Here is a 24,959-nt window from a genome sequence, read left to right as displayed (position 1 = left end):
CCCTTTTATATAATCTCGATTATATAAACTTCTAAAAAATCCTAATTTTTATTTCTTCTCATTGCATGCATTTTACATATACAGAAACTTAAAAAATATAGACAAAAAACCAAAAACATCTATTACTAGGTTACCCAGATTTAGCAAATAAAAATACAGGATTTTTTAAAAGGAGAACCTGAGACTGAGTTGAGCAATCTGACCTGACCTTAAGAATACTCGTAGGAGAGAGGAGAGGCCTCCCAGTGACAGGAGTCCCAGGTCCTTCCTCCTGTCCATCCACCCTGGGCTGCCCAGTCACTAAATGACTCCAGAAGTCACCAGTCACATAAATTACCATGAGAATAGTGCCCCTGAGTTGGGCAACGTAGGGGTCCCTACCCAGCTCTGCCCTGGAGACCTCATTTAGACTCACACCTGCTCCCAGAGGCATGGAAACTTAGTGGGGAAGATGAATGAAAAAGTAAGGGATGGTCCTTGATCTTGTTCTGGAAGGCCTGGTTTTTATTAATTTGTTTTGTTTTATTTGTGCAAGGGTACTGACAGGTGTTTCTTGGGGTTTTTGTTTGTTTTAGAAACCAGAATCTGTCAATGCTAGTGAGTAATCAGTTAAACAGGTGAGATGAACTCTGGATAAAATTACTGAAGTCCGGGGCTTCCCTGGTGGCGCAGTGGTTGAGAGTCCGCCTGCCCTGATCCGGGAGGATCCCGCATGCCGCGGAGCGTCTGGGCCCGTGAGCCATGGCCGCTGAGCCTGTGCGTCCAGAGCCTGTGCTCCGCAACGGGAGAGGCCACAGCAGTGAGAGGCCCGTGTATCGCAAAAAAAAAAAAAAAATTACTGCGGTCCTTCTTTTAGCTAATACTCAAGATTAATATTTAAACATGTACAATTTTGGCGGACTACTGAAAACACCTCCAAATTATCTTCTACAATTAGTGACAGATTTTATTTCGTACCAGCAATTCTAGCTACACTTTGAAAACACAGAGGCTGTGTATAAAAGAAGCATAAAGTCAAAGCTCCATCTTCTGAAGTACCCAAGTTCATTTCTGAGAGTGAGCCAAAAACGCAGGAAAAACACATGCAGGTTTCTGTCCCCATCTCACCAAAGTGCTTCTGCTTGGGAGACTACCTCAGCCCACCCCTCTGTCTTTCCCACCTCCCTGATGTGGATTTCATAGTACAGACCACTAGCTAAGTGTATGTCGTGGGTTTCGTTGCTGCTGTTGTTATTCATTTATTATTTTCCGTTTCTCTCACTAGAATATAAATTCCATGAGAGCAGGGATTTCATCTGACTCATTCACGAGGGCACCCCAAGTCCCTAGAAAATGCCTGGCACCAGGGGATACTCAGGAAACATTTGTAGAAGGAATGAATAAAGACAGACTGTTCTCCAGCTAATAATAAACAATATTCTCTTTGGTCACTGTTTGTTAATTTTATATTTTTTCATCCTTCAATCCCAGACTTGGATCTTCATCAAATACCTTGAGTAAATTTGCTTCATCTTCCACTAGATAATTCCTGGGTTTGTCATGTAGCTCAGAGTAGAAACTTTTATAATAACTTCTGACAATTTTCATATTCTAAAGTAAATTGCTTCTTCCTGTAATGCATCTGCCTCTCACTTTCATTAGCTGTGGTAATATGCTAATCCCTCTGTGCTGCAGTCTCAGAGAAAGGAAGAGGGAGAGTTCCAGAAAACAGTTGGTTTTTTTTCTTCTTTATAGAAAAGCACTTGAGATGAAAAGGTCTGTAAAAATCAACTCTCAGTGGCACACACAAAAACTCCAACCTTTTAAAACGTTCCTTAAAGAGGAGAGGGTATTTCTCGTGTGTGTGAGAAGGCATGCCCAATACATTCTCACAGGGCTCCCAGGCCTGAGTTCTGAGACGAGGCTTCGGCAGAATTGAAAATGGAACAGATTGTGGGAAGGCAGAAAGGTTGCCAGAGATACGGGACGAGTGACAGGAAATACATCAATTAACACACTTAATACTCAGGTAAGGTTGGTAACAACTGCTGGTTGCACTCAGTTTCCCAGTGGAATCTTGGGCAACTCAATTAACCTCTTTCTACCACATTCTCATCACTAATAAATTGAGTACAACAATCTCCCTAGCAGAGATTGCATGGGATTTGGTAGTAAATGTGAGTAGAGAGCTATATGTGTGATACCTAACAATACTGTGTGAATAAGCATAAAATCTCGGGGCTACAAGGTCCTCAAGAGTCAATCTAGCCCTTTCACAGGGGACCATAATTAAATCATTCCAGAGGGATTAGATTCTAATCTTTTTTAAAAGGTGTCTGTAAAAGGGATTCCCAGAACATTCCCCTTGGTCAAGGATGCTTTCGGAAATTTAAGACGTCTCAACTCTACAGCATCGTAATGCTGTGCTTTTGCCCCTTCGGCGACCATATTATAGCAGCACGCTGGTGTAGTGCACGGCTACTGGAGCCTGGCTGACTCAGGTCCCCACTGGACTCTACTCTGTACTGGCTACATGACACTGAGCAAGTTACAGCCTTAACTTCTTCTAACCTAAGTTCCTTCACTGACCCCATAAGGCTGGTATCAGGACCTAGTGGAAAAAAAAACAAATAAGGCACTTCTCACAGTGTCTGCATCATGGTGTGCACCAAATCAACAGGAATACTATTTTCTGGCTGAATAACCCTGGTTACTCTAATTTATATTAACAACTTTTTTTTTTTTTTTTTTTTTGTGGTATGCGGGCCTCTCACTGTTGTGGCCTCTCCCGTTGCGGAGCACAGGCTCCGGACGCGCAGGCTCAGCGGCCATGGCTCACGGGCCCAGCCGCTCCACGGCATGTGGGATCCTCCCGGACCGGTGCACGAACCCGTGTCCCCTGCATCGGCAGGCAGACTCTCAACCACTGCACCACCAGGGAAGCCCAACAATTTAACTTTTAAATTGTTCATTATTTTTGTTTCTCTTTTCTGATCCCTCTCTAAATTCCCTATTTTTCATTTTTAAGAAAGCGATCAAAATCATAGGAGGACATTAACCACTCTGAGTAACCTGGGAAGATTTCTTCTTTATTTGTCCTAGGATCAGAAGGGAAGGCTGTGTGGTGTGCGCTTTGGGAAGGAATTGGGACTCTTAGTGACAAAGATTGCCATATTTTGTAAGTGGCTGTGGAAACAGAGCCACGAGAGTTTAAGGGACCATGGAAATTTTGGGCAGTGCATATATGGGTGGAAACCAGCATGTCTGGGGACTAGAGACCCTCCCCGAATTTCAGACACCATGTAAAACCCCTGGAGCCTGGTGCATCCCAGGGAGCAGTGGGTTACCCTTATAATGTTCGTGAATACCTGAGTATATGGACCGAAATTTATACCAAGTGATCATGGGGGCTTTACAATTTACCAAGCACCTTCACACACTGCACCTCCTTTGATCCTGGCAAAAAGCTTGTGCGAGGGCTTCCCTGATGGCGCAGTGGTTGAGAGTCCGCCTGCCGATGCAGGGGACAAGGGTTCGTGCCCCGGTCCGGGAGGATCCCACGTGCCGCGGAGCGGCTGGGCCCGTGAGCCATGGCCGCTGAGCCTGCGCGTCCGGAGCCTGTGCTCCGCAACGGGAGAGGCCACAAGAGTGAGAGGCCCGCGTACCGCAAAAAAAAAAAAAAAAAAAAAAAACCTTGTGTGGAAGATAATTATCCCTATTCTAATGCTGTGGATGCAAAGGCTTAGACAGTTGAAGTGTCTGGCCTGGGGTCTCTGTATTCCAATTCTGCATATTTCTACTATGCAGTATAACTCACCGTGTCCAAAATCTTTTAACCTAACCTTGAAATCCAGCATTTCCATGTGGGAGTACATTCCAATGTAAAATTGAAGCCACTTTAAATTTTAAGCTTGTAATACAAAATTGAGTCTGCAGTATGCTTACAGTTATGTTACAAAAATAAAAACTCAAAGTGTACAGGAAAAAAGACTCAGATATATTATAGCAAAATGGTAAAGGCAACTGGGTTTAGCTGGTAGATGGTGGGCAGACTACTTTTTTACTTTTTTCTACATTCAAAATTTTCCTTAATGAACATATGTTTACAATGAAAAATATAAGTAGAATTGTTTTCCAAGTAGCTTGAGAGTTAAAAATTTCATCCAACAGCAAGGAACGTTCTTGTAGGAGCAGAGGGGGGCCTCCCCTACCTCCCAAGAAATTATATGTATCTCCCCTTCATCTCATCTTCAACCACTTATAGATGACCCAGCTCTGAGTCAAATTATTCAGGATGGCATCAATTCTCTGTAGACGATATGCCAAAACGATGGCAGGAATCACTTCTAAATTTTGACAGAAGTCCAGATTTTGCCCTGAAGAGACCAATTCATATTAAGAGTAGCAAATTGTACAAATAATAAACGGAATTCTACAGTGAGTTCTGGGTCTGTCTCGGTTACTCATACTGTCTCTGAAAGAACTCTCACCAGGAATTTCTGAGAGTGTAACTCTGGGGGCAGCGGGGTAAAAGCAACTAGCTCTTTAAGATCACCTATTGTGCACAAAGGGAAGGAGGACATCAGTGGGGGCCACTCTTCTGCATGTCGGTCTTCTGGTCTAGCCGCAAGCATCCAGGAGCCACTGATCTTCTGGCTTTGGTCCCACCTCACAGGATCCCTCAAGAGGTAAGCCCAGAAGCTACCTAACATTTCGTCAAATCAGTCTTACTTACCTTCACACAGCCCAGTGTTCTCCAAGTAAAACTGGGCTCTGCACTGGGACAGACACTCGCCAGAGGTGATGTTTGCCCCAGAGAGCTGCTCAATGTGCAGTCCTTCCTCTGGCTTCTTACACTGGGTGCACTGAGAGCTCTCTGGACCCACACAAGTCAGGCAAGAGGAATGACAGCCTGCCAAGAGGAATAAAATGCAGGAAAAATCCAAGGATCAGATAGATGTTGCAACCAAGGGGAGTCCCTAATGAAGTCAAAATCACTCAGAAAAGTGCACCAGATACATCTTTTCAGGAAACTGTTTTTCTAATGTTCTATACAAAGCCCAAGGTGATAATAACAATATCTGTGAGAGGCCAAATGAGGGTGATGTTAGCTCGTCACATCTCTCAGGTCCTGGAAGGGCTGCCAGGCTATATCATGGTGGGGTGGGGGGGGGAAAAAAAAAGCAAACTGGACAATATTGGCTTGGTTCTCCAGAGATTCACATACAGTGGATGACGATTTAACATTACAGCCTCAGTGCTCATGGGAGATTTTAAGAAGCATTCCTATAAGGTCCGTTACTGTATTTTGTGCAAAAATGGTACTTGTGTGACTGTCCATTACGGCATCCATCACTCACTATAGAGGGGTCCAGGCAACAAATTGATCTTAGAATTTATGTGAGGAAAGGCTGCTTTTCTAGACAAGGAAGAGGCCCCTTTAGAGCAGCAGCAAGCATTTGACAATCCATCCCAGGTTCTGGTTTTCCTTGGCTACTGGTGAAGATCAGAGCCAAAGAGAGTACTTGAAATCTCTCCTGCCCACATTCTGATATAATGACCTCTACTGTCCTTTAAAAGATTCTCTAAATTTTCTTTTTCAGAATATCTATTGCAGCATCCCTGTTTTAAATATATTTTTCTTGTAACTATTCTCACATTCTTTTCCAAGGTGCCCTACGTATAAGTAAACATAAATTAACCTTTTACTTAATTCAAGTGTTTGCTCCCAATGTTCTAGTTTCAAAAGGCTCAAATGAGACTGTCCTCCCAATGAGCCCAAAGCCTTTTTGGCAAACAGCTATTGAAGAGTTTCCACTTTACTTAACCCAGAGGCATTGCTAGTAAGTCTCAGTTTGCTCAACAGTGTCATTAACAAAAAGAAGCTCTTCAGGGAAAAACAAAATGAAGACTAAGAAAAACATTAGCAATGGTCAGAGAACAGAAAAAGAAGGAAATAAGAGTTGGGTTGTTTTAATGTACCACGGTAAAGGGAATGACATTCCTCTCAAGAATGGCCAGAAAAATCATACCCTTTTGAGTGTCTTCACAAATATTCAAATGTGATTTTTCAGATTATCCCTTGGTAATGAAAAAAAGCATATAATGCATACATAACCATAGAGGATACACTAGAGGAAAAGTTGCCCCCAAAAGTAACTTATATCTATGTCCTTGTGATAGGAAAGTCTCTCAAGAATGATGGTGACGCCAGTGATACCTCTGCAGATCCCGTGGTCAGGGTAGAAGCCCTCTCCACAGCTGGGCAGACAGTGACCTTGGCGCAGGGCCTGGGGGTAGAGGCAGGCTGTACAGTGAGAGGCCGAGGGTCCTGAGCAGCTGGCACACGAGTTGTGACAAACTGAGGAAGAGAGGAAGAGGGGAACACAATGGGACCGAGGCGACTAGGGTGCCTACTTCTTGGCCAGGCTCCTTATGTGCTAGGAAGCCCGCTCATCTATCACTCAATCCCCCTTCAGCTGTTGCACAAAATCCAGAGATATATGTGTTCGAAGGTGGTTATAGCACCAGAACTGCCCACATTGCCCCTTTATCCATCTTTCACCATGTTCTATCAATTATTTATTAGCTACCCTTTATGTATGTTTGTATTAAGTGTTTTATACATATTGCCACTTTTAACCTTCATAGCAACATTATGAGCAACATTATATTATTAACCCCATTTTACAGATGAGAAAACCGAGGTCTTGGGGAGTTAAAAAATTTACCCAAGATCACAGAGTTAATTAGCAGCAGAGCTGGGATTTAGCCCTAGGTCTGTCTGAACCTAAAACTCCCATGTGAATAGGGAAGAGGGGAAAGTTCATGGGTCTGGATGTTGGGAGCACTGGGATTCTGACGGGCCTATCCCCTAACTTATGCCCTTAGCCAAGTCTGGGTCTCCCCAGGCCTAGTTTCCTTGGCATATGTATGGCAAGAGGTTGGACTAAATGGTCATTTAAGACACTTACAACTGGACATTTTAGGATTCTAAGAATTATATTACAGAATCTGACCACTATGTATGGCAATGTCAGGCATGCGTCTCTGCTGCTTTTGTCCTGGTTGGTAACAGTGGGACATCTCTGGCTCCAAGAGGCAGATGGTACCATGCTGTCCTAAGGGACAGGAGTGAGATACTGCAAGAAGGCTCTGGAGGACCATGGTCAGGAGCTGGGAGAGGGGAGTGTGGGGACAGGATCCGACCGTTGAGGGCAGGATATTGAGGAAAAGGGATGAACACTGTATAAGTAAAGAGGTTGGCAAACAAACAGGAGGTTAATAAGACAAGGTGTGGGACAGGTGTAAGTATCCTGCCAACAGGTGGAAGTAAGAATACGTGTGTTTGTTTTGGAGAAGAAGGACCATCAAGGTGTCCTAGGCAGCAATAAGTTCCCACCTCAAATGGGGATGTTTCGTAGTTTAAGTTGTATAAATCTGAAAGAAACACTATATAAATAGCATATAAAACCAAATTTTTAATAGGTACACACTTCAGCTTTATAATCTACCAAACTTGATTTACTTTTTAATTTTATTTTTGTGGTGTGCTGTAGTTGCCAATATATGTGCTTATAAATGCCATCTGTGGAATGATTCTGTCACACCTACAACCTGAGTTAGTGATGTTTACAAGTACACAAGGATTGTGTAAAGATCGTAAAGATGTTCTCGGCATTTCAAAAAGATCCAGTGATGAGATCACTGGAGATCTAATGTGTACCAGATACACATAGGTTCTATAAGGAAAAGATATTCCTTTTAACTTGCCATTTTTCCATCATGCACACATTATGGGAATGCATCACAAACTTCCAAATGAGCAGCATATAGCACCATCTATAATCAAACATGTATTAAATGTATTAAATTATTAAATTTATTAAATGTATATATATATAAACATATATTAAATGTATTAAATACTTTTTTGATGATGATTATGATGATGGTGACGATGATAACAATTGCCCACGTCTTACCTTTGCATTTGCCAGTGGCATCAGCATAGTACCCACCAGGACATTCAGAAATGCATTTCCCATCATGCAACACGGTCTTCTCAGCACAGGTAAGACATCTGGGACTATTGGGGCCACAACTCTTACAGGACTGATCACAAGCTAAGGGGGAGGAAAACCCATCAAAGAAAATCAATAGTGAGCAAAGGGAGAAGTGAAAGTCTATTCTTCACAACGTCCATAGTTGGTATCAACATAGTAATCACATTCTTTGGCTGCTCAGCTCAGTTCTATTTCCTTGATTCCAACATTTCTGTTTTCACAGTTGAAGGAGAAACAAATAATTATTAATTAAACTGAGCATAACAAATACAAATACTCTGAGGCCCACCTACCAGTGTATCCAATTTAATATGGGATTTAAAGTCAAAACAGCTGGACTTTCCTGGTGGCGCAGTGGTTGAGAGTCCGCCTGTCAATGCAGAGGACATGGGTTCGAGCCCTGGCCTGGGAAGATCCCACGTGCAGTGGAGCAACTAAGCCCGTGCGCCACAACTACTGAGCCTGCGCTCTAGAGCTCACGAGCCACAACTGCTGAAGCCCGTGCACCTAGAGCCTGTGCTCTTCAATAAGAGAAGCCACCGCAATGAGAAGCCTGCGCACTGCAACAAAGAGTAGCCCCCTCTCGCCGCAACTAGAAAAAGCCCACAAGCAGCAACAAAGACCCAATGCAGCCAAAAATTAAAAATATAAATAAATAAATAAATTTATTTTTTAAAAAAAAGTCAAAACAGCCTTGGTGGTAGGGTTGCCAGATTTGGCAAATAAAAATGCTCAGTTAAATTTGAATTTCCAGATAAATAATGAATACTTTTTTAGTTTAAGTTTGTCCCAAATATTTCATCCTATATTTTATCTGACAACCCTGGTTGGAGAGAGAATTCAGGAATTCAGAGTTCTACTAAGCAAGGTCATGCTACAAAATTTGGTTGAAATAATTGAACTTCACACAGCCTTCCAGGATCTACTCATTCACTTATCCATTCCTTTAGCCCCCAAAACATTTCTTAAGCTCTGTGTCAAGTACTGTGCCAGGTGGTAGAGACACAAAACCCAAATCAACTTGGTCTCTGCTTGAAGGGGCTTGTTAAGTCTACCAGAGGGAGATAAACATATGCAATTAGCAATATATTAAACATATCACTCAGATTGGTCTGTATAGACACAATAAAAATTTCAACAGAATGTGTGTGGGGTAGGAGGTATGAAAGGTTAAGAAAGGATTCATAGAAGAAATGACCCTTCAGCATCGTCTTGGAAAGCGAGTCAGAGCATGCCAAGCTGATGGGAATGTCCTCCTGGCCGAAGCCGCGAGGCGAGTACAGGCCCAGAGCTTGGGAAATCCTGGGAAACAGCAGTTCATTCGGCTGGAAAAGTGGGAAGGGCCATAGTAACTTGTATGCCAAACTCTATAGTCTAGATTCTCATCCTATGAAAGACGCCCGTGGCCCCTACACAGATTTAAACAAGGTAAAAATATGGCTATGTTTGTGTATAAGAAGGATCATTTTGGCTTTAGTTTGGAGACAGTTTGGAGGGGTGAGGAAGGAGAGTTGGGGGCCTTGCTGGAATAGCGTAGCAATGCTCACAGAACAAGATGAGAGGGAGCTGAATCGAGGCTGTGAATGAGGTGATGGATTTGAGAGCTGTGTCGGTGAAAGTGTCTCAGATGGCTGCCTGGGGTTCTGGCATGGAGACGAGTGACGCCACTCAAGGAACACAAAAAGGAGAGCGGGGGATTACAACAGACTCAGTTTGAGATACGCGCAGTCCAATAAATGGCCTGATTTAGAGTTCTGAGACTCTGGGGGGAGGCTTGGGGGTCATCACATAGGGGTTGTTGAAATCAGAAATTAGTTGATTTATTCAGTAAAAGCATGACGGATAAGAAAGAAGTAGTCAAGGATCTGGAGAGCACCAAAATGTACTGAAAAAAGAAAAAAACTGGCAAAGGTAACAAAGAAGAAATGATCCAAAGGTAGGAGAGAAAACAGGAGTGTGGTGGCTGAGAATTCAAGAAAGGAAGAAGTTTCAAGAAGGAAGACATTAACAGTACAGAGAGGACAAATAAAGACTGAAGAGGGTTCACTTCACTTAGAAATTGGGACACGAGTGACCTGTGCCATAACCATTTCAGTGGAGTCATCAGACAGAATGAAAGTGAAGGCCATGATTATAAACTGTTCCTTTAAAGGCTCCTGGCTGTGAATGCAAGGGTATAGATAGAGGTGACATAACTAGAAAAATAGTACAGATGAACCTATCTCCAGGGCAGGAATAGAGATGTAGAGAACAGACGTGTGGACACAGAATGGGAAAGGGAGGGTGGGATGAATTGGGAGATTAGGTTTGACATAAATACACTACCATGTGTAAAAAAGATAGCTGTATAGCTCAGGGAGCTCAGCTCCGTGCTCTGTGATGACCTAGATGGGTGGGATGGCGGGGACGGAGAGAGGTCTGAGAGGGAGGGGATATATGTATACATATAGCTGATTCACTTCATTGTACACCAGAAACTAGCACGACATAGTAAAGCAATTATACTCCAATTTAAAAAAAAGTCGGGGGGAGGGGTTAAGGGGATGTATTGTCTCTCCAATACTGTAAAAGCCCAAAGCAAATACAGACCCCGGGAAAGGTTTTTAAAAAGAGAAGAGGTAGAATAATTGTTGAAAGCGTATCTAGGAGAAAAAAGGGGAGTTACATTCAAAAGTACAGATGGAGAGATTAGACTTGAACAGAACAGAGAAAGTCCTCCTTTTCTGAGTAGAAAAGGGAGGTGAGGGTGAATGCAGCTGCAGGTAAGTCTATGACTCAATCTATTCCATGCTCACTGGCTAAATTCTTTAAAAACAAGCAAAACAAACTTCTTCTCACTATCAGAGAATCGGTGTTTCAGGAATAGAGAACTACTGAGATTTATTCTGTCTGTTCTCTCAATCCACCTACACCATACTAACCTCCTGAAAAAGATTTCAAGAACTTGAGAAAAAGGATGGCAACTGATGGGGCCAAACGTTCCACCCTGCATCCTAGAGGATTCAGCATCTCTCTAGAAGCACACATGTAAGGCAAGATAATCTTCAGTAAATGGACAAAGGCAGTGGCCTTCATATCAGAGAAGAAGAAAATCATCCCCTCAACGCATAGCTGGAGCAAAGAAGCAAAAATGAATCTCAAAAGCGTTCTTCTCTCCTACCCTCCAGAAACTTCTGAAGCTTCTATTCTAGAACTGACATATCCACAGAACTGAATAATCTACAAGCCAAGTGGATTTTCCCAGAAATAAAGAATTGCGGAAATTTTTTAAAAATTGGAATTGCCCAACAATAAAAACATTACAGATCGAATGTTTTAGGATACACCTAAAGTAATACTTGGCGTATAATTTGTAAATTTAAATAAAATTATTAGGAAGATGTCATTTCTCCCCAAACTAGTCTATAACTTCAATACAATATTAATAAAACTTCCAGTTGAATTTTATTAGTAATTCAATAAACACTCTAAAGTTCATGAATAGTTAACTTAAAAATGAAGATGAAAGAAAGGGAGAATTTGCCCAATCAGACATTGAGACATACTGCAAAGCAATAGAAATTAAGGGACAAAACAAAACAAAGCAAAACAATGTGATAGTGGTACAAGAACAGAAATTTGGACTACTCAAACAGCTCAGAGATAGACCTATGTCCATATGGAAACTTAATATCCAATAAGGATCAATGGAGAAGGTTAGATTGAATCACTAAATGATGCTGGGAACACTGGATCATGAAATGCAGAAAAAATCAAACTGGATCACTACTTAAACTTATATACAGAAGTAGACTCCAGATGGATCAACAACCTACATAAAGAAAAAACTGTGAAATTAATAGAATTTCTTCTATTAATTGCAGTATAATTTCTTTGTGAACTTGATCTGGGTGGGTCTTCTTAAACAAAAATTCAAAAGCAAAATGTTAAAGTGAAAAACGATGAATTAGAGATTTCTGTTCAACGAAGGGCACCACATTAAAGGTTAAAAGGTAACGAAATGGGAAAATGTTTGCATATTTATGACTGACAGAGTTAATATCTGTAAGGTGCAAGGAATTCCATAAAATCAACTATAAAAAGGTAGCAAGGCCTATGAAACAATGGGGAAATCATATCAAAAAGCAACTTATCAAAGAGGAAACACAAAAGTCCAACAGGAGTTGAAGATATTCTCAAACTCATTAATAACCAGAAAAATGCAAATTAAAATAGGATGTCCTTGTATACCTATTGACCAGGAAAAAACCTGAAGTTTGATAATGTCAAATGGTGGCAAGGATGTAGAGATGAAAGAGCCCTTATGCTTGGGAGTGTAGATGCTGGTGAGCTACCTGGTACTAGTTATCACATAAAGAAAATGAAGAGTCAACAATTAAAGAATAAATTAAAATTAAAAGAAAAAAAAAGAAACCAACAGTTCTGCTCTCAGGTTATCCATCCATCCAGGGAACCTCCCACCCAGTTCATCAAAGGACATGTCGTCAGAGGTTGTTCACCGGTGCTCCCTAGTGATGGTGTGCAGATGGAAGGAAGTGAGGGATCCCGTCCCTGGGACAGCAGATGGGAGAGCTGTAGGGGATGCAGACCAGGAAGGACTATGCAGCAGTGAGAAACAAAGGGCTAGATGATATAGCAACTGGGTGAATCTGAAAAACATACCGCTGAGTGAAAAAAGAACAACGTGAACTCTATAACATGGTATCATTTAAGAAAAACATACATATACGTATACTCGCTGAAAACAATACCCATTTTACATGAGCCCATAAAAACAAGAAGATAAAAAAAATTAAAATAGTTGCCTAGGTGAGGAAGGGAAATCGGTATAAAAGGAAGGAAAGAGAAAAAGAGGAGAGGGGGAAGGAAGAGAGCGAGAATGGCTAACAGAAACCTCTGAACTTGCTTTGATTTATTGTGTTAGCTAGAGTCAGAAAAGCCCTTCATAATAGCTCAAGTACTTACATGACTAAAGAATGAGGAGGTTTTGTCCTTTGAATTTCCCCACGCCTTATATCTAATATTTGTGAAACTCAAAGCATGTACCACAGACAAACTTGGTGGTTGTAAATTCTTTCAGCCAGGGCATAGCACCATTTATAACAGGTTGTGCTGGATTTTTCTCAGCACTCAACTTTGAGATTTCCACAGATATGGGTTGCTTGGTTATAAATTATTAAACCAACACCAGCTGGTCTTTATCTCGAATAGCACTAATCTGAATTGAAAGTAAGTTGGCATTATTAGCATCTTAATTAACATTCCGATACCAATCAGCGACTCGGTTCACTGTTGCTTTAGAAAATATTTCTATGAACCTTTCTGAAGGCATTTGATACAAACTTAGAGAACTCGAACAATTTTATGAAAAGTTTAAACTCCAGCCTTGTCTATCAAAAGGGCCACTGGTCAATGCCAATGGCATCACAAAGTCTTGTATCTGCTAAGCGTATGGCAGGCATTCAGTAATTACCTATTGATCAATTGATTAGTTGGCTGACTAATGTCAACAATGGTCCAGCCTCCTGTTTGAAAGTTCTCTTTCTGCTTTGTTTCAAAATGTATACAGATAGCATTTCAGATGTATACTCTCTCCCTAAGCCACCTGTTCAGTAGTCTTTTTTCAAAATTCTTCCAGTCTGCAAGGAGACCTGGCTTTCTTCACTCAACCTCTCTGCCCAAGTAGACTCCCAACCCTCACCGCCTCAGGCTCACACTAACCGTCCCTCCTTTTACATACACGCATCCCTAGCAAAAGTTGCTTTCTCATTCCAGATAATATCGTCTCGGTAGCAGGTCCGTGTCACCACTCCTTGTCAGTGACAGTAGCCAGCCTCCTTGGGGAGTTAAAGGGTCAATGCCTCAGGCCTTTAAGTTAGTGCAGATTTGACATCTGCTGACCTTTAGAGAATACATCTGGCTTAACTGGGCAGGAAAGTGACGTCGGCAGAAAAAGATTACAATGCTCAGGGTAATGGCAGCCTGCCTTTCTCTCCTTGTTCTCTCCTGAATCCACACAAAAGCCACCTGTGACTTGTCCATATTGAGTGAGATTTCTCACACCAGCGATGCTGATGGGTCCCTGCACAGCTTTAAGCAAGCAGCCGCCAGGGGGTATCTCTCTTCCCCAGGACAAGTGGATTTGTCAGGTCCCAAAGATCATCTCATTTGTGCTGTTGCCCTGCTCAGCAAACAAAATGAGGGCAATAACTCCAGAAAGTTTTACGGGCTACACATTTTTTATTGATTTAGTGGACTCGGTTATTAAAAAAAAGTCATCAGGCCTTTCAACAGGTATGGCCATCACGATAAACTGGATTCAAACCTTTCATTCACTGTCAGGTACCTACCTGTGGGCCTGGCAATGTCCACAGGGGTAGCCGGCTGATCTAAAGACTGACAGGAAGACAAGGAGGAAGGGGGAGAGGAGGATCAAGGGAGAGAAGGAGAAGAGAGGGGAAAATGGGCAGAGGTGCATAAGGAGGTATCACATTACAGGGAGCGGTAAAGCAGCGACGAGGCAGTTAAGATCTAAACCCAGAAGACCTAGCCTGAACTCCAACTCTGCCCCTTATTAGTTACGTGACTTTAGGCAGGTTTCTTTTTTTGTGTGTGTGGTACGCGGGCCTCTCACTGTTGAGGCCTCTGCCGTTGCGGAGCACAGGCTCCGGACGCGCAGGCTCAGCGGCCATGGCTCACGGGCCCAGCCGCTCCGCGGCATGTGGGATCCTCCCGGACCGGGGCACGAACCCGTGTCCCCTGCATCGGCAGGCAGACTCTCAACCGCTGCGCCACCAGGGAAGCCCTAGGCAGGTTTCTTAACCTCTCTGTTTCTTCATCTGAAAAATGAGGATGATAATAACTACCTCATGAAATTGTGAGGATTAAACACTAAATACTCACATAGCACCTACTCCGTGCCAGGCACTGTGCTCAATGCCTTGCATACGTTAACTCAGTCCTTGAAACAGCCTTCTGAGCTGGGTGTGTGTTAGTTTCCCATTGCTGCTGTAACAAATGACCACAAGCTCAGTGGCTTAAAACAACACAAATTTATTATCATAAAGCTTAAGAGGTCAGAGGTCCCAAAATCAAAGCATTGGCAGGACTGCATTCCTTCTGGAAGCTCTGGCAGGGGCGTGCGGGATCCATTTCCTTGTCTTCTTCCAGGTGCTATAGGCTGCCTGCATGCTCACAGCCCATCCCTGGTATCACTCTGACCTCTGCTCCTGTTTCAGGTCTCCTTTTCTGACTCTGATCCTCCTGTCTCCCTCATATAAGGACCCCTGGGATTACGCTGGCCCACTCAGATAATCCAGGATAATCTCCCCCATCTCAAGATCCTTACCTTAATCACACCTACAAAGTCTCTTTTGTCATCTGAGGCAGTATATTCACAGATGCCCGTGACTAGGACGTGGGCATCTCTGAGAACCATAATCCTGTGTACCACGGGTACTACTATTGTTCCCATTTTACAAATGGGAAACTGACACAGGAAGAGATTAAGTAACTTGCCCAAGGTCATGCTCCCCCCCCACCCCCCGCCCCGCAATACATTCCTGCCTCTCAATTGGTTCATGTTTAGAAAGCACCTGGGACAGTGCTCAGCACAGGAAGCACTATGCTGGGTTAACTCTCATTGTCTGTAATGGTTGTTAAAGGTAGAATAGACAATAACTGCTTCAGCTTTAATTCAGTGGCACCAACACCGAAGGCAGGGTGGCCCTTGGCTGGCCTAAGAGTGTCTTGTCCCCATGCATATTTGGAAGGCAGTCTGGTGTTGATGAAGAGTTTGGCATTTGGAGCAAGGAAGCCCCGCTCCTCTCCCTCCAGCTGTGGGCCTGGAGCAAGCAGCCTGAGCCTCCTGGTCTTCAGATACAGGAGGAGGCTACAGAGAGCTCCCAACCTAACGAGTAGTTGCAGGCAAAGGTATTAATGGGGATTCTGCCAGTGGAAAAGAAACATGTTTCGTAAGCTGCTAAAACACCGTCAATCTTAGCAGCATTTGCATATTTGTTGAGTAAAAGAAACACTGATTTTCGGTGCTATGATTTGAATGAAACAAGGGAGGCTGGAAGAGGAAAAATTGCTTTGGCCTGCAAAGCCGGACACTTACCACTGCAAGTCCCCTGCTTGTTGTAAAACCCGTCACCACAGCTGCTCTCACAGCTGCCCTCTCTCAGCACTTGGAAGGGGTCTCTGCAGGCCAAGCAGTGCTTCTCTGTGGGACCCCAGCAGGCCGCACAGGACTCATGGCAGGCTGCAGGAACAAAAGACGGTAGAAAGGACTAGCTGCCATTCTTCTTCAAAGGCTTTAGAATTTACGACGAGGATTTTCACTCCTTCACTATGCACATACCTGCACCACAGGAGGAAAAAAACACCCCCCACCCGCAAAAAGAAAACCCTATTTCTCTTGGCCAGAAGTACAACTTCCATAAATTACTGCTAAGAGAATTGGAACAGGAAACCAAAGGCTATAGAGTAATGGGAATCACAGGGAAGGGAATCATAATTTCTAGACAAGTGTGGTCTGTCTAACGAAATCAGATGGCCCTCCATCGCCTTGCCTTTTGTAACCACACAACAAAGTGTCAACTAGATAATTGCTCTTAACCTCCAACACGTGGAGAATCAGTTAAGGAGGGATGCCATGTACTCTAGTCCTTGATTAGACCTTGAAAGACCTGGTACTGCTTGATTTCTATTGCTCTTTCCCTCCCTTTCCATCTCTCCCCCTGCCCCCATCCCCATCCTTCTGTCCTCCCTCACAACTCTTAGAACTCAGCCTCTGGTTCCCGCCCTCCCCCAGTAGCATCTGCTCTAAACATATATCTTAAGGACTCACAGAGCCTGATTTTTCTCTTCTACCTTAGGTTTCTAACTATATGTTGTTTCCAGACCAAAGTTGTTCCTTTAAGACTCGAACATTTCCCCCTCTTCCGGCATTTGCTTTTTTTTTTTATTACTATTCATGCTTGCTCTTCACCTTAGCAGGTCTATTAAGAGAGGCCTATTCTGAATGACTGAATATATTCAGATCTGGTAAACTGTCTGTATGGCTAACCCCACCCATGCTTCTGATTTTCAAAATGTTTGCTTCACGGTGGAACATAATCTGTTTTTCAGAGGTATTCATTCTGACCAGAATTGGCAGGGAGAATGATTTTGCTGGTCACAAGGGACTTGGGAACTATACCTAAGTAACTTGCTTAGGGATCCATTTGGAATCAGAAGAAAGGATGCCTGCATGGCATATCTCAAGATCCAATCCTCTCCTCTCAGCTCTAAACTGCACAGGAAGGCCTTCTTTTCAGACAACTTTTCTCCTCAACAAATTCAGACATGATCGCAAATTGTGTTAAGTGCTATAGGAAGAGCTCTTCGATAAAGAATAACAGTAGTGGAAGTGGGAGGGACTGACTTTAGGAAGACCCTAAAGGATGAGATGCGGCCAGCCAAAGGGAGAGCCAGAGAGCAGCACGAACAAAGTTCTTGAGAAGGGAAGGCGCTTGGGGGCTCAAGGAACTGGAGGCTCTTCTTGTGACTGGACCTGGTGGACATAGCGGGGCACAGTGGGACACAGAGGGCACAGTGGCCTGATTCATGGCTGGAGGGGTGGGCAGGGGCCCTATGAAACTCGACCTTGGAGACCATGGAAAGAAATTAGGATTTTTATCCTACTGCAATGTGAGTCGTGAATGGGCTTAAATAGGATAGACACAAGCCCCGATTTAGATTTTTAAAAGCTCTCTCTGGATGCCATGTAGAGAGGGTTTAAGGACTTGCATGCCGGCAGGGAGATGAGTGTAGAGTTGACTGCTCTGGTCCAGGTAAGAGATGACAATGGCAGGTGGAAAGCAAAGACGGACAAAGTTTACTTATTTATTATCTGGTTCCCTTGCTAGACCATAACGTTCATGAGGGTAGAGTCCATGTCTCTTTTGTTAACTCTGCTGAGCACACTTCTGGGTGCTCTACAAACTCCACTTATATTTAACACCTTATTTACAAGTGGTACATGAGAAGAATACTGTTTGTGTTGAGATAAGCCACCAACACTACATTAAAACTAAATATGTGGATGCAAAGATCCCAGTAACAAATTCCACCCTGAATGCACATGAAATGTGTCTGTCATTCATTTATTCAACTACTCTTCCAATACTGATTACAATCACTATCTGAAGTGTCTATCAGTGTTAAGTGCCTCTGCCTTACTGAGGAAATGGAGTTGATTTGAAGCCATTACCTAAACAAACAAGCAAACAAACAAACAAAAACCCAACTGCATTTCTAAGAAGACATGCCAGGCTAATCTATCAATGTTCGACAGAAGCACCTACCACATGCGAGGTGCAGGGCTCGTCTGTGGGGCTTTCCCTGCTGCCACAGGTGAGCCAGGGACCCGGGGAGTAAGTGCCCGAGGGGATGATGGGGAGTGAGGCAAAAAAGACAGCAGGGGTCAGATCACCAGTATCAGGCAGGCAGGGGATTTCATCCTGTAAAAGTTTTAATCAGGGCAGTGGAAATGATCAGTTTTGCTTTTTAGAGCATTTGACAGATACTCAGCTGCACTGGCGGTTAAAATAGTAAAAATACTTCCAAGCTGGTTGGTAAATGGCTGTCGTCCTGGCCCCCTCCCTGATGTTCTGGCTGCAGCCCTGGGAACGCTGGCAGACACCGTGCTCCAACAACAAAAGGTCTGACACAGGAGAGGGTCTCGGGTCTCCCCTCCTTCCAACCGATCTGATCTGTGCCATACTGCTTGTTAAATATTTTTAATATTACCCCTGGTGCTGCCAATCAGAATGGGGGTCAAAGGATGAGCAGGATAGAGGCTACAGACTTAGGGATGGCACTCAGACCCATCACAAATGGAGCCCTACTTAGCATTTCAGCTCTACCTTCTGCTACCTCCCCCTCATCGACACCAGTTCTATGGAACAGGGTGCTCTAAGCATGCCATGTGACTGATCAAGGGTTCTGGATGCCCCGCCCAGGACTGACCCAGCCAGCAATGCCTCTGGCTCCTTCCACAGCCTCTGTAATCCTGTTTACACCTGAGAGGCCTCCTAAGTTGTCACTACTTCTGTGAAGCTTTGCTGAACTTGTCCAGACAAAGTCAGTCCCTCCTTCCTCTATGTTCCTGCAGCACTTTGTATGTGCCTCTCATGCTATTTATCCTACTGTACTAATGATTCAGTTACAGATCAATCCCATTCAATGGAATGTAATATCCTCCAAAACAGAAGCTATGTTTTAGTCATCTTAAACCCCCAGTATTCAGATTGCTGCCTGGTATAAAGTCAGTATTCATTAAATGCATGTTAAGTGAATGCACAACAGATGTTTTTCATGGGTTATGGGGGATTCATCCTACCAGTTTTTACCTTCTGTATGGAAACAACTAAGCATGAGGTCAGAGTCTAAAGATATGATAAGATAAATACATTCAGAGCTGTAAATTTTACCTAATAAATACTGGAGTCCAGATCTGCTTATGATGAAAATATTTCTGCTGCATCTACATTGAATACCAAATGTGATGCTGGGCCTTCTCTTTTTCCATCTCTAATAAAAGGCATGTTCCATGGCCGGGCAGGACAGCAGAAGGGATTTTTATTTCAACACAGGACTATGCTGAGCTGTCACTTCCTTTCTTTCCTTTTTTTTTTTTTGAGCTGTCATTTCTTATAATGACATACTCCCACTGTGTTTTGCAATTGATTTCGAATTTCTAACACTGAACATATGCTACTGCAGAGAATCTCTTCTTGCAGGCTTATTTTACATGGGGCTTTTATTACATTGGGGTTATTACGAAAAATAAAAGGTCAGTCCCTGACTTTTCACCATAATTTCTCTTAGTGATACATTTCAGCTCACCCAGAGTTCGAAGTGTATATTGTGAAAATTGCGGCAGTAAGTTAAAACAGAGGACAAACAAGATAAAGCCATTGTCTTATCTCACATGCAGTAGATAATTTATTTAGGAAAGCCCCTGATTTTTCTGGGGCATGACAAGACATGCGTTGGTTTGCTGAGCAATTTACTTCAAAATGAAAGGAATGAATTACTCTTCTTTTGGCAACTCTATATCGAAATCCTACTCTAAAAATAACAAACTTCTTTTCATACTTGATCATTTTGAAATAGAAGATTGCTATTAAAAAAATGTAACCTGCGCTACTCGAAGAATAAAACGCAGCCCTTTTCCAAGGAAGTGTTAAAAGCACTTCCTACAAACCACTTCTTATTTTCCAGGAAGCCTTCCCGGATCCCAGGCAATAGACACAGATTCCCATGGGCTTAGCCTTCAGTTCAAACTGAAGGAGCCTCAGATCCTTGCCTTTTCCGTGGTCTTTTGGAATAAGTTTCCCTTCCATTACCAGGGAATTAGCACACTTGATCATCAGGCCCTTTGAGTCATCAGTGAGGCTGTAGTTCAGATTTCCAAACTGCCAAGTTTTCACTCTCAACTACACAAAGCAGCCCAAACTCAAGACACAAGCAAGCACATCATACACAAGGCAAATTCCTTCATTATCCACGTCGTGGCAACTGCTATCATTCATATCTCACAAATGACTAGGAAGGACTTGCCAAGTTTTAAAGTATTATCAGGAGACAGTGAGTAAATTTCTAACAAGAAGCTCTTGTTGGATGAAAAACATATCTATTTAAACTCAACTTCACTGTTCCTTGCTTTCCTAACCTGTAAAGTGGGAATAATAATATTTGTTGTACTTAACTCATGGGGATATGGCGAGATGACATATTTGAGAAAGCAGAGAATGTTGTATGTGATCATATGAGTGGCACACCCTATGAGACCTAACAAATCTTGTTTCAGGTGGCATCAAAAGCAGAGAAATTATTTAGGGAGCAAGTTAAAATGTAACGCAAGACAGAGGGGTAAGGATGAAAAAGACTGTGGGAAAGGAAGGTTCACTTAGAAAGGGAGTGAAGGGAAGTAACAGAATCAGCAGGGATTCTTCCAGCAGTTACGTAAAGGGGCTCCAGCCTTGCCCAGAGTCCTCACACTCTAGAGCTCTTTCCTTGTAATTGCTACAAAACATCAACAAAAGCCCTTTGGAAAGTGACTGTGAAGCACAAGGCCAAGCCGAGATGCTGGGCAGACTATGTTCCCCTCCCCTCATAATAGCCACACCTGAGACCAAGGCTACTAGCCTAAGAAGCACAGATGCCAGACAAATCTAAAAGTGAAGTGCATCTGAGTCATCATCATTTTTGATCCTTTTACTCCCATCTGTTTCTGTCCCCTACCAGGCTGGTCTCTGCCGTCAACCTTCCTCCCTGCGCCAACAGAAACTTTTACACCTGACATTGGAATGCCTGGTCTCTACATGTTCTGAAAACCAGTATGTACTTGAGGGAGTTCATAATAGAAAAATAAAAACACATGAAAAACCCACGGAGCAGCTAAGCCCATGTGCCACAACTACTGAGCCTGCACTCCAAAGCCCACGAGCCACAACTACTGAGCCCGTGTGCCACAACTACTGAAGCCCGCACACCTAGAGCCTGTGTTCCGCAACAAGAGAAGCCACCGCAATGAGAAGCCCGCACACCGCAATGAAGAGTAGCCCCCCCTCGCCACAACTAGAGAAAGCCCGCACGCAGCAACAAAGACCTAACGCGGCCAAAAATAAAAATAAACTTATAAAAAACAACAACACATGAAAAACACCTTCAGCCTCACGGATAGGCAGAGATATACAAATTACACAAGAGAACAGCAACTAGATGCAATGGATTGGATGTACATATAGCAACATGTATGCATCTTTTTTTTTTTTTTTGCGGTACGCGGGCCTCTCACTGTTGTGGCTTCTCCCGTTGTGGAGCACAGGCTCTGGACGCTCAGGCTCAGCGGCCATGGCTCACGGGCCCAGCCGCTCCGCGGCATGTGGGATCTTCCCGGACCGGGGCACGAACCTGCGTCCCCTGCATCGGCAGGCGGTCTCTCAACCGCTGCGCCACCAGGGAAGCCCCTGTATGCATCTTAATAACAGTGCTTAGTGAGGGAAACAAAGGAAAAGAATGGTTCATCCTTTGTAACAAATGTACCACTCTGGTGTAGGATGTTGATAATGGGGGAGGCTGAGCTTGTGTTGGGGCAGGGAGTATATGGGAAATCTCTGCACTTTCCTTTTAATTTTGCTGTGAACCTAAAATGGCTGTAAAATTTTTTTAAGTCTTTAAAATTTAAAAAAAGGAGGCGAAGGAGCCGTGCCCCCGGCCCCGCCGGTCCCCCCCGCAATACTGTTCCACAGCCGGTCAGGCCCCGAGGTGCACGGGGTCATCAACGAGATGGACTGCAGGGCCAATAGCGAGGCTCCCGCCATCAGCTCCGCCATCGACCGCGGCGACACGGAGACGACCATGCCGTCCATTAGGAGTGACCGCGCTGCGCTCTGCGCCAGTTGCAAGGTTAACATCTCCGACCGCTACTACCTACTGGTGGTGGACAAGCAGTGGCACATGCGCTGCCTCAAGTGCTGCGAGTGCAAGCTCAACCTGGAGTTGGAGCTCACCTGTTTCAGCAAGCGTGGAAGCACCTACCGCAAGGAAGACTACTACAGGCGGTTCTACGTGCAGCGCTGCGCCCGCTGCCACCGAGGCATCTCGGCCTCGGAGATGGTGATGCGAGCTCGGGACTTGGTTTATCACCTCAACTGCTTCACGTGCACTACGTGTAACAAGATGCTGACCACGGGTGACCACTTCCGCATGAAGGACAGACTGGTCTACCACTGCTTGCACTTCGGGGCGCTGCTGCAGGGTGAGTACGCCGCGCACTTCAACCACGCCGACGTGGCCAAGAGCGCAGGGTTGGGTGCAGCGGGGGCCAACCCTCTGGGTCTTCCCTACTACAATAGCATAGGCACGGTGCAGAAGGGGCGGCCGAGGAAGCGCAAGAGCCTCGGGCCCGGGGCGGACCCGGCGACCTACAACGCTGCACTTAGCTGGAACAAGAACGATGTGGAGCACCTGGACCGCGACCAGAGGTACCGGAGCAGCCGGAAGACGAAGTGCATGCGCAACTCCTTCAAGCACCAGCAGCTTCGGAACGTGAAGTCTTTGCCGTTAACCACAACCCTGATGCCAAGGACTAGAAGCAGCTCGCGCAAAAGACGGGCCTCACCAAGCGGGTCCTCCAGGTCTCGTCTGAGAACGCCCAGGCCAAGTTCAGGCGCAACTTCGTACGGCGGGAAAACACGGGCGTGGACAAGTCGACAGAGGCAGCGCTGCAGACGGGGACGCCATAGGGGTCGACCTCGGAGCTGTCCAAGGCCTCGCTCAGCCACCCCAGGATGCCCACCAACCTCACAGACCTGACCAGCCTCACAGCCCATGACGTCCGCCTTAACTTCTGGGCCTGGCAACCTGGAGGACCATGAGCCCCACAGCCCCTCGCAAACGACTCTTAACCAACCTTTTCTAATGATTCTCGGCCCCTCGGCCCCGCCCCACAAGTGATTTAAAAAAAGAAATTATCTTTAGTTGAATTCCAAGTGTATTTTATTTTTTTTTACACGCATTAAATAAAGCATTTATTTGATTATGAATTACAGCTTGCCAAGGTTTGGAGTCAATTACAAAAAAAAAAAAAAAATCCAAACCAAAAAAAATAAAAACAACAGAGCTTTGGAGAAATAATATAATGTAACCTACTTACTTAAAAATACAAACACAAATGAAAAAGTCCACCTAATTTTTTAAGTCGTTACATTTTTGTTTGCTTTAGTTGATATAATTCCAAAAAGAAAAAATAGATAACGCAAGCCCAGTTAATATACATGTTATCTTTCAGGAATCGTCTAAAGAAAGATTTGTGGCAAAGATAATCACTAACGGTTGACTTTACTGGAAAAACTAATTTTGAAGTAGGTCACGAATTCCTCCAAAGCAGTAGATACACTTAAAAACATCCAACCCGTCAACTGCAAATCGAGTAACAGTGTTGATCCTGCAAAATTTTTTCACTGTCTCTCTGAAGTAAACTAAGAAGAACCAGGAAAAGCGTCAGTGCCATGAAAACTATAAATTGCTTTCAGGACTTATATTTTCCCATCCTTCTAAAAGTAGCATTTAATAAAACAAGCTGCTTCTTACTCAAATTCAATCATTATGGAAGAGATAATACCAAACCCAATTTGTTATTATTTCTTTACTGAGTTTTAAGCACCTTTCAACCTTAGAACCAGAGTCTCGTTATCAGAAAAGGTATTACCCATAAGCCCAATAAGTATTATGAATTTTTTAATTTTTGTCTTTTTTTAAACTTTTTTTTTCTTTTTTTTATTGTTTGGCCCAACCAACTGGATGATGGTGCCGTTTATTTATTTATTCATTTATTATTGAATTTTTGAATTTTACTTATTTTTTTATACAGCAGGTTATTAGTTATCCATTTTATACATATTAGTGTATACATGTCAATCCCAATCTCCCAATTCATCCCACCACCCCTGCCCGCCCCACCCCCTGCTGCTTTCCCCCCTTGGTGTCCATACGTTTGTTCTCTACATCTGTGTCTCAACTTCTGCCCTGCAAACCGGTTCATCTGTATCATTTTCTAGGTTCCACATATATGCGTTAATATATGTGTAAATATATCTGTTTTTCTCTTTCTGACTTACTTCACTCTGTATGACAGTCTCTAGATCCATCCACGTCTCTACAAATGACTCAATTTCATTCCTTTTTATGGTTGAGTAATATTCCATTGTATATATTCCATTGTATATATGTACCACATCTTCTTTATCCATTCGTCTGTCGATAGGCATTTAGGCTGCTTCCAAGACCTGGCTATTGTAAACAGTGCTGCAATGAACATTGGGGTGCATGTGTCTTTTTGAATTATGGCTTTCTCTGGGT

General features: G+C 43.7%; 1 protein-coding gene and 1 pseudogene across 11 annotated transcripts in view; one reads left to right on the top strand and one right to left on the bottom strand.

Annotated features, from left to right (window-relative positions):
* Positions 1–24,959, bottom strand: part of FRAS1 (Fraser extracellular matrix complex subunit 1) — a 451,240-nt gene that overhangs the window by 208,694 nt on the left and 217,587 nt on the right. For 10 of the 11 annotated variants that reach the window (XM_027087689.1, XM_027087692.1, XM_027087691.1 and 7 more), the window contains 4 exons: positions 16,165–16,308; positions 7,965–8,105; positions 6,200–6,340; positions 4,715–4,891 (listed from right to left, as the gene is read on the bottom strand). In XM_027087689.1, coding sequence (XP_026943490.1) covers positions 4,715–4,891; positions 6,200–6,340; positions 7,965–8,105; positions 16,165–16,308 — 603 coding nt within the window. The remainder of the gene's footprint in view (positions 1–4,714; positions 4,892–6,199; positions 6,341–7,964; positions 8,106–16,164; positions 16,309–24,959) is intronic. The other variant, XM_027087693.1, reaches the window with a different exon arrangement.
* LOC113609950 (LIM/homeobox protein Lhx2 pseudogene) lies at positions 22,283–23,604 on the top strand (annotated as a pseudogene).

This window comes from Aethalodelphis obliquidens, unplaced genomic scaffold, assembly GCF_003676395.1.
Source record: "Aethalodelphis obliquidens isolate GAN/ISIS:26980383/991018 unplaced genomic scaffold, ASM367639v1 scaffold59, whole genome shotgun sequence".
Classification (NCBI taxonomy): domain Eukaryota; kingdom Metazoa; phylum Chordata; class Mammalia; order Artiodactyla; family Delphinidae; genus Aethalodelphis; species Aethalodelphis obliquidens.
Note: the sequence above shows the minus strand (reverse complement) of the source record. Positions and strands in the feature narration are given on the sequence as shown.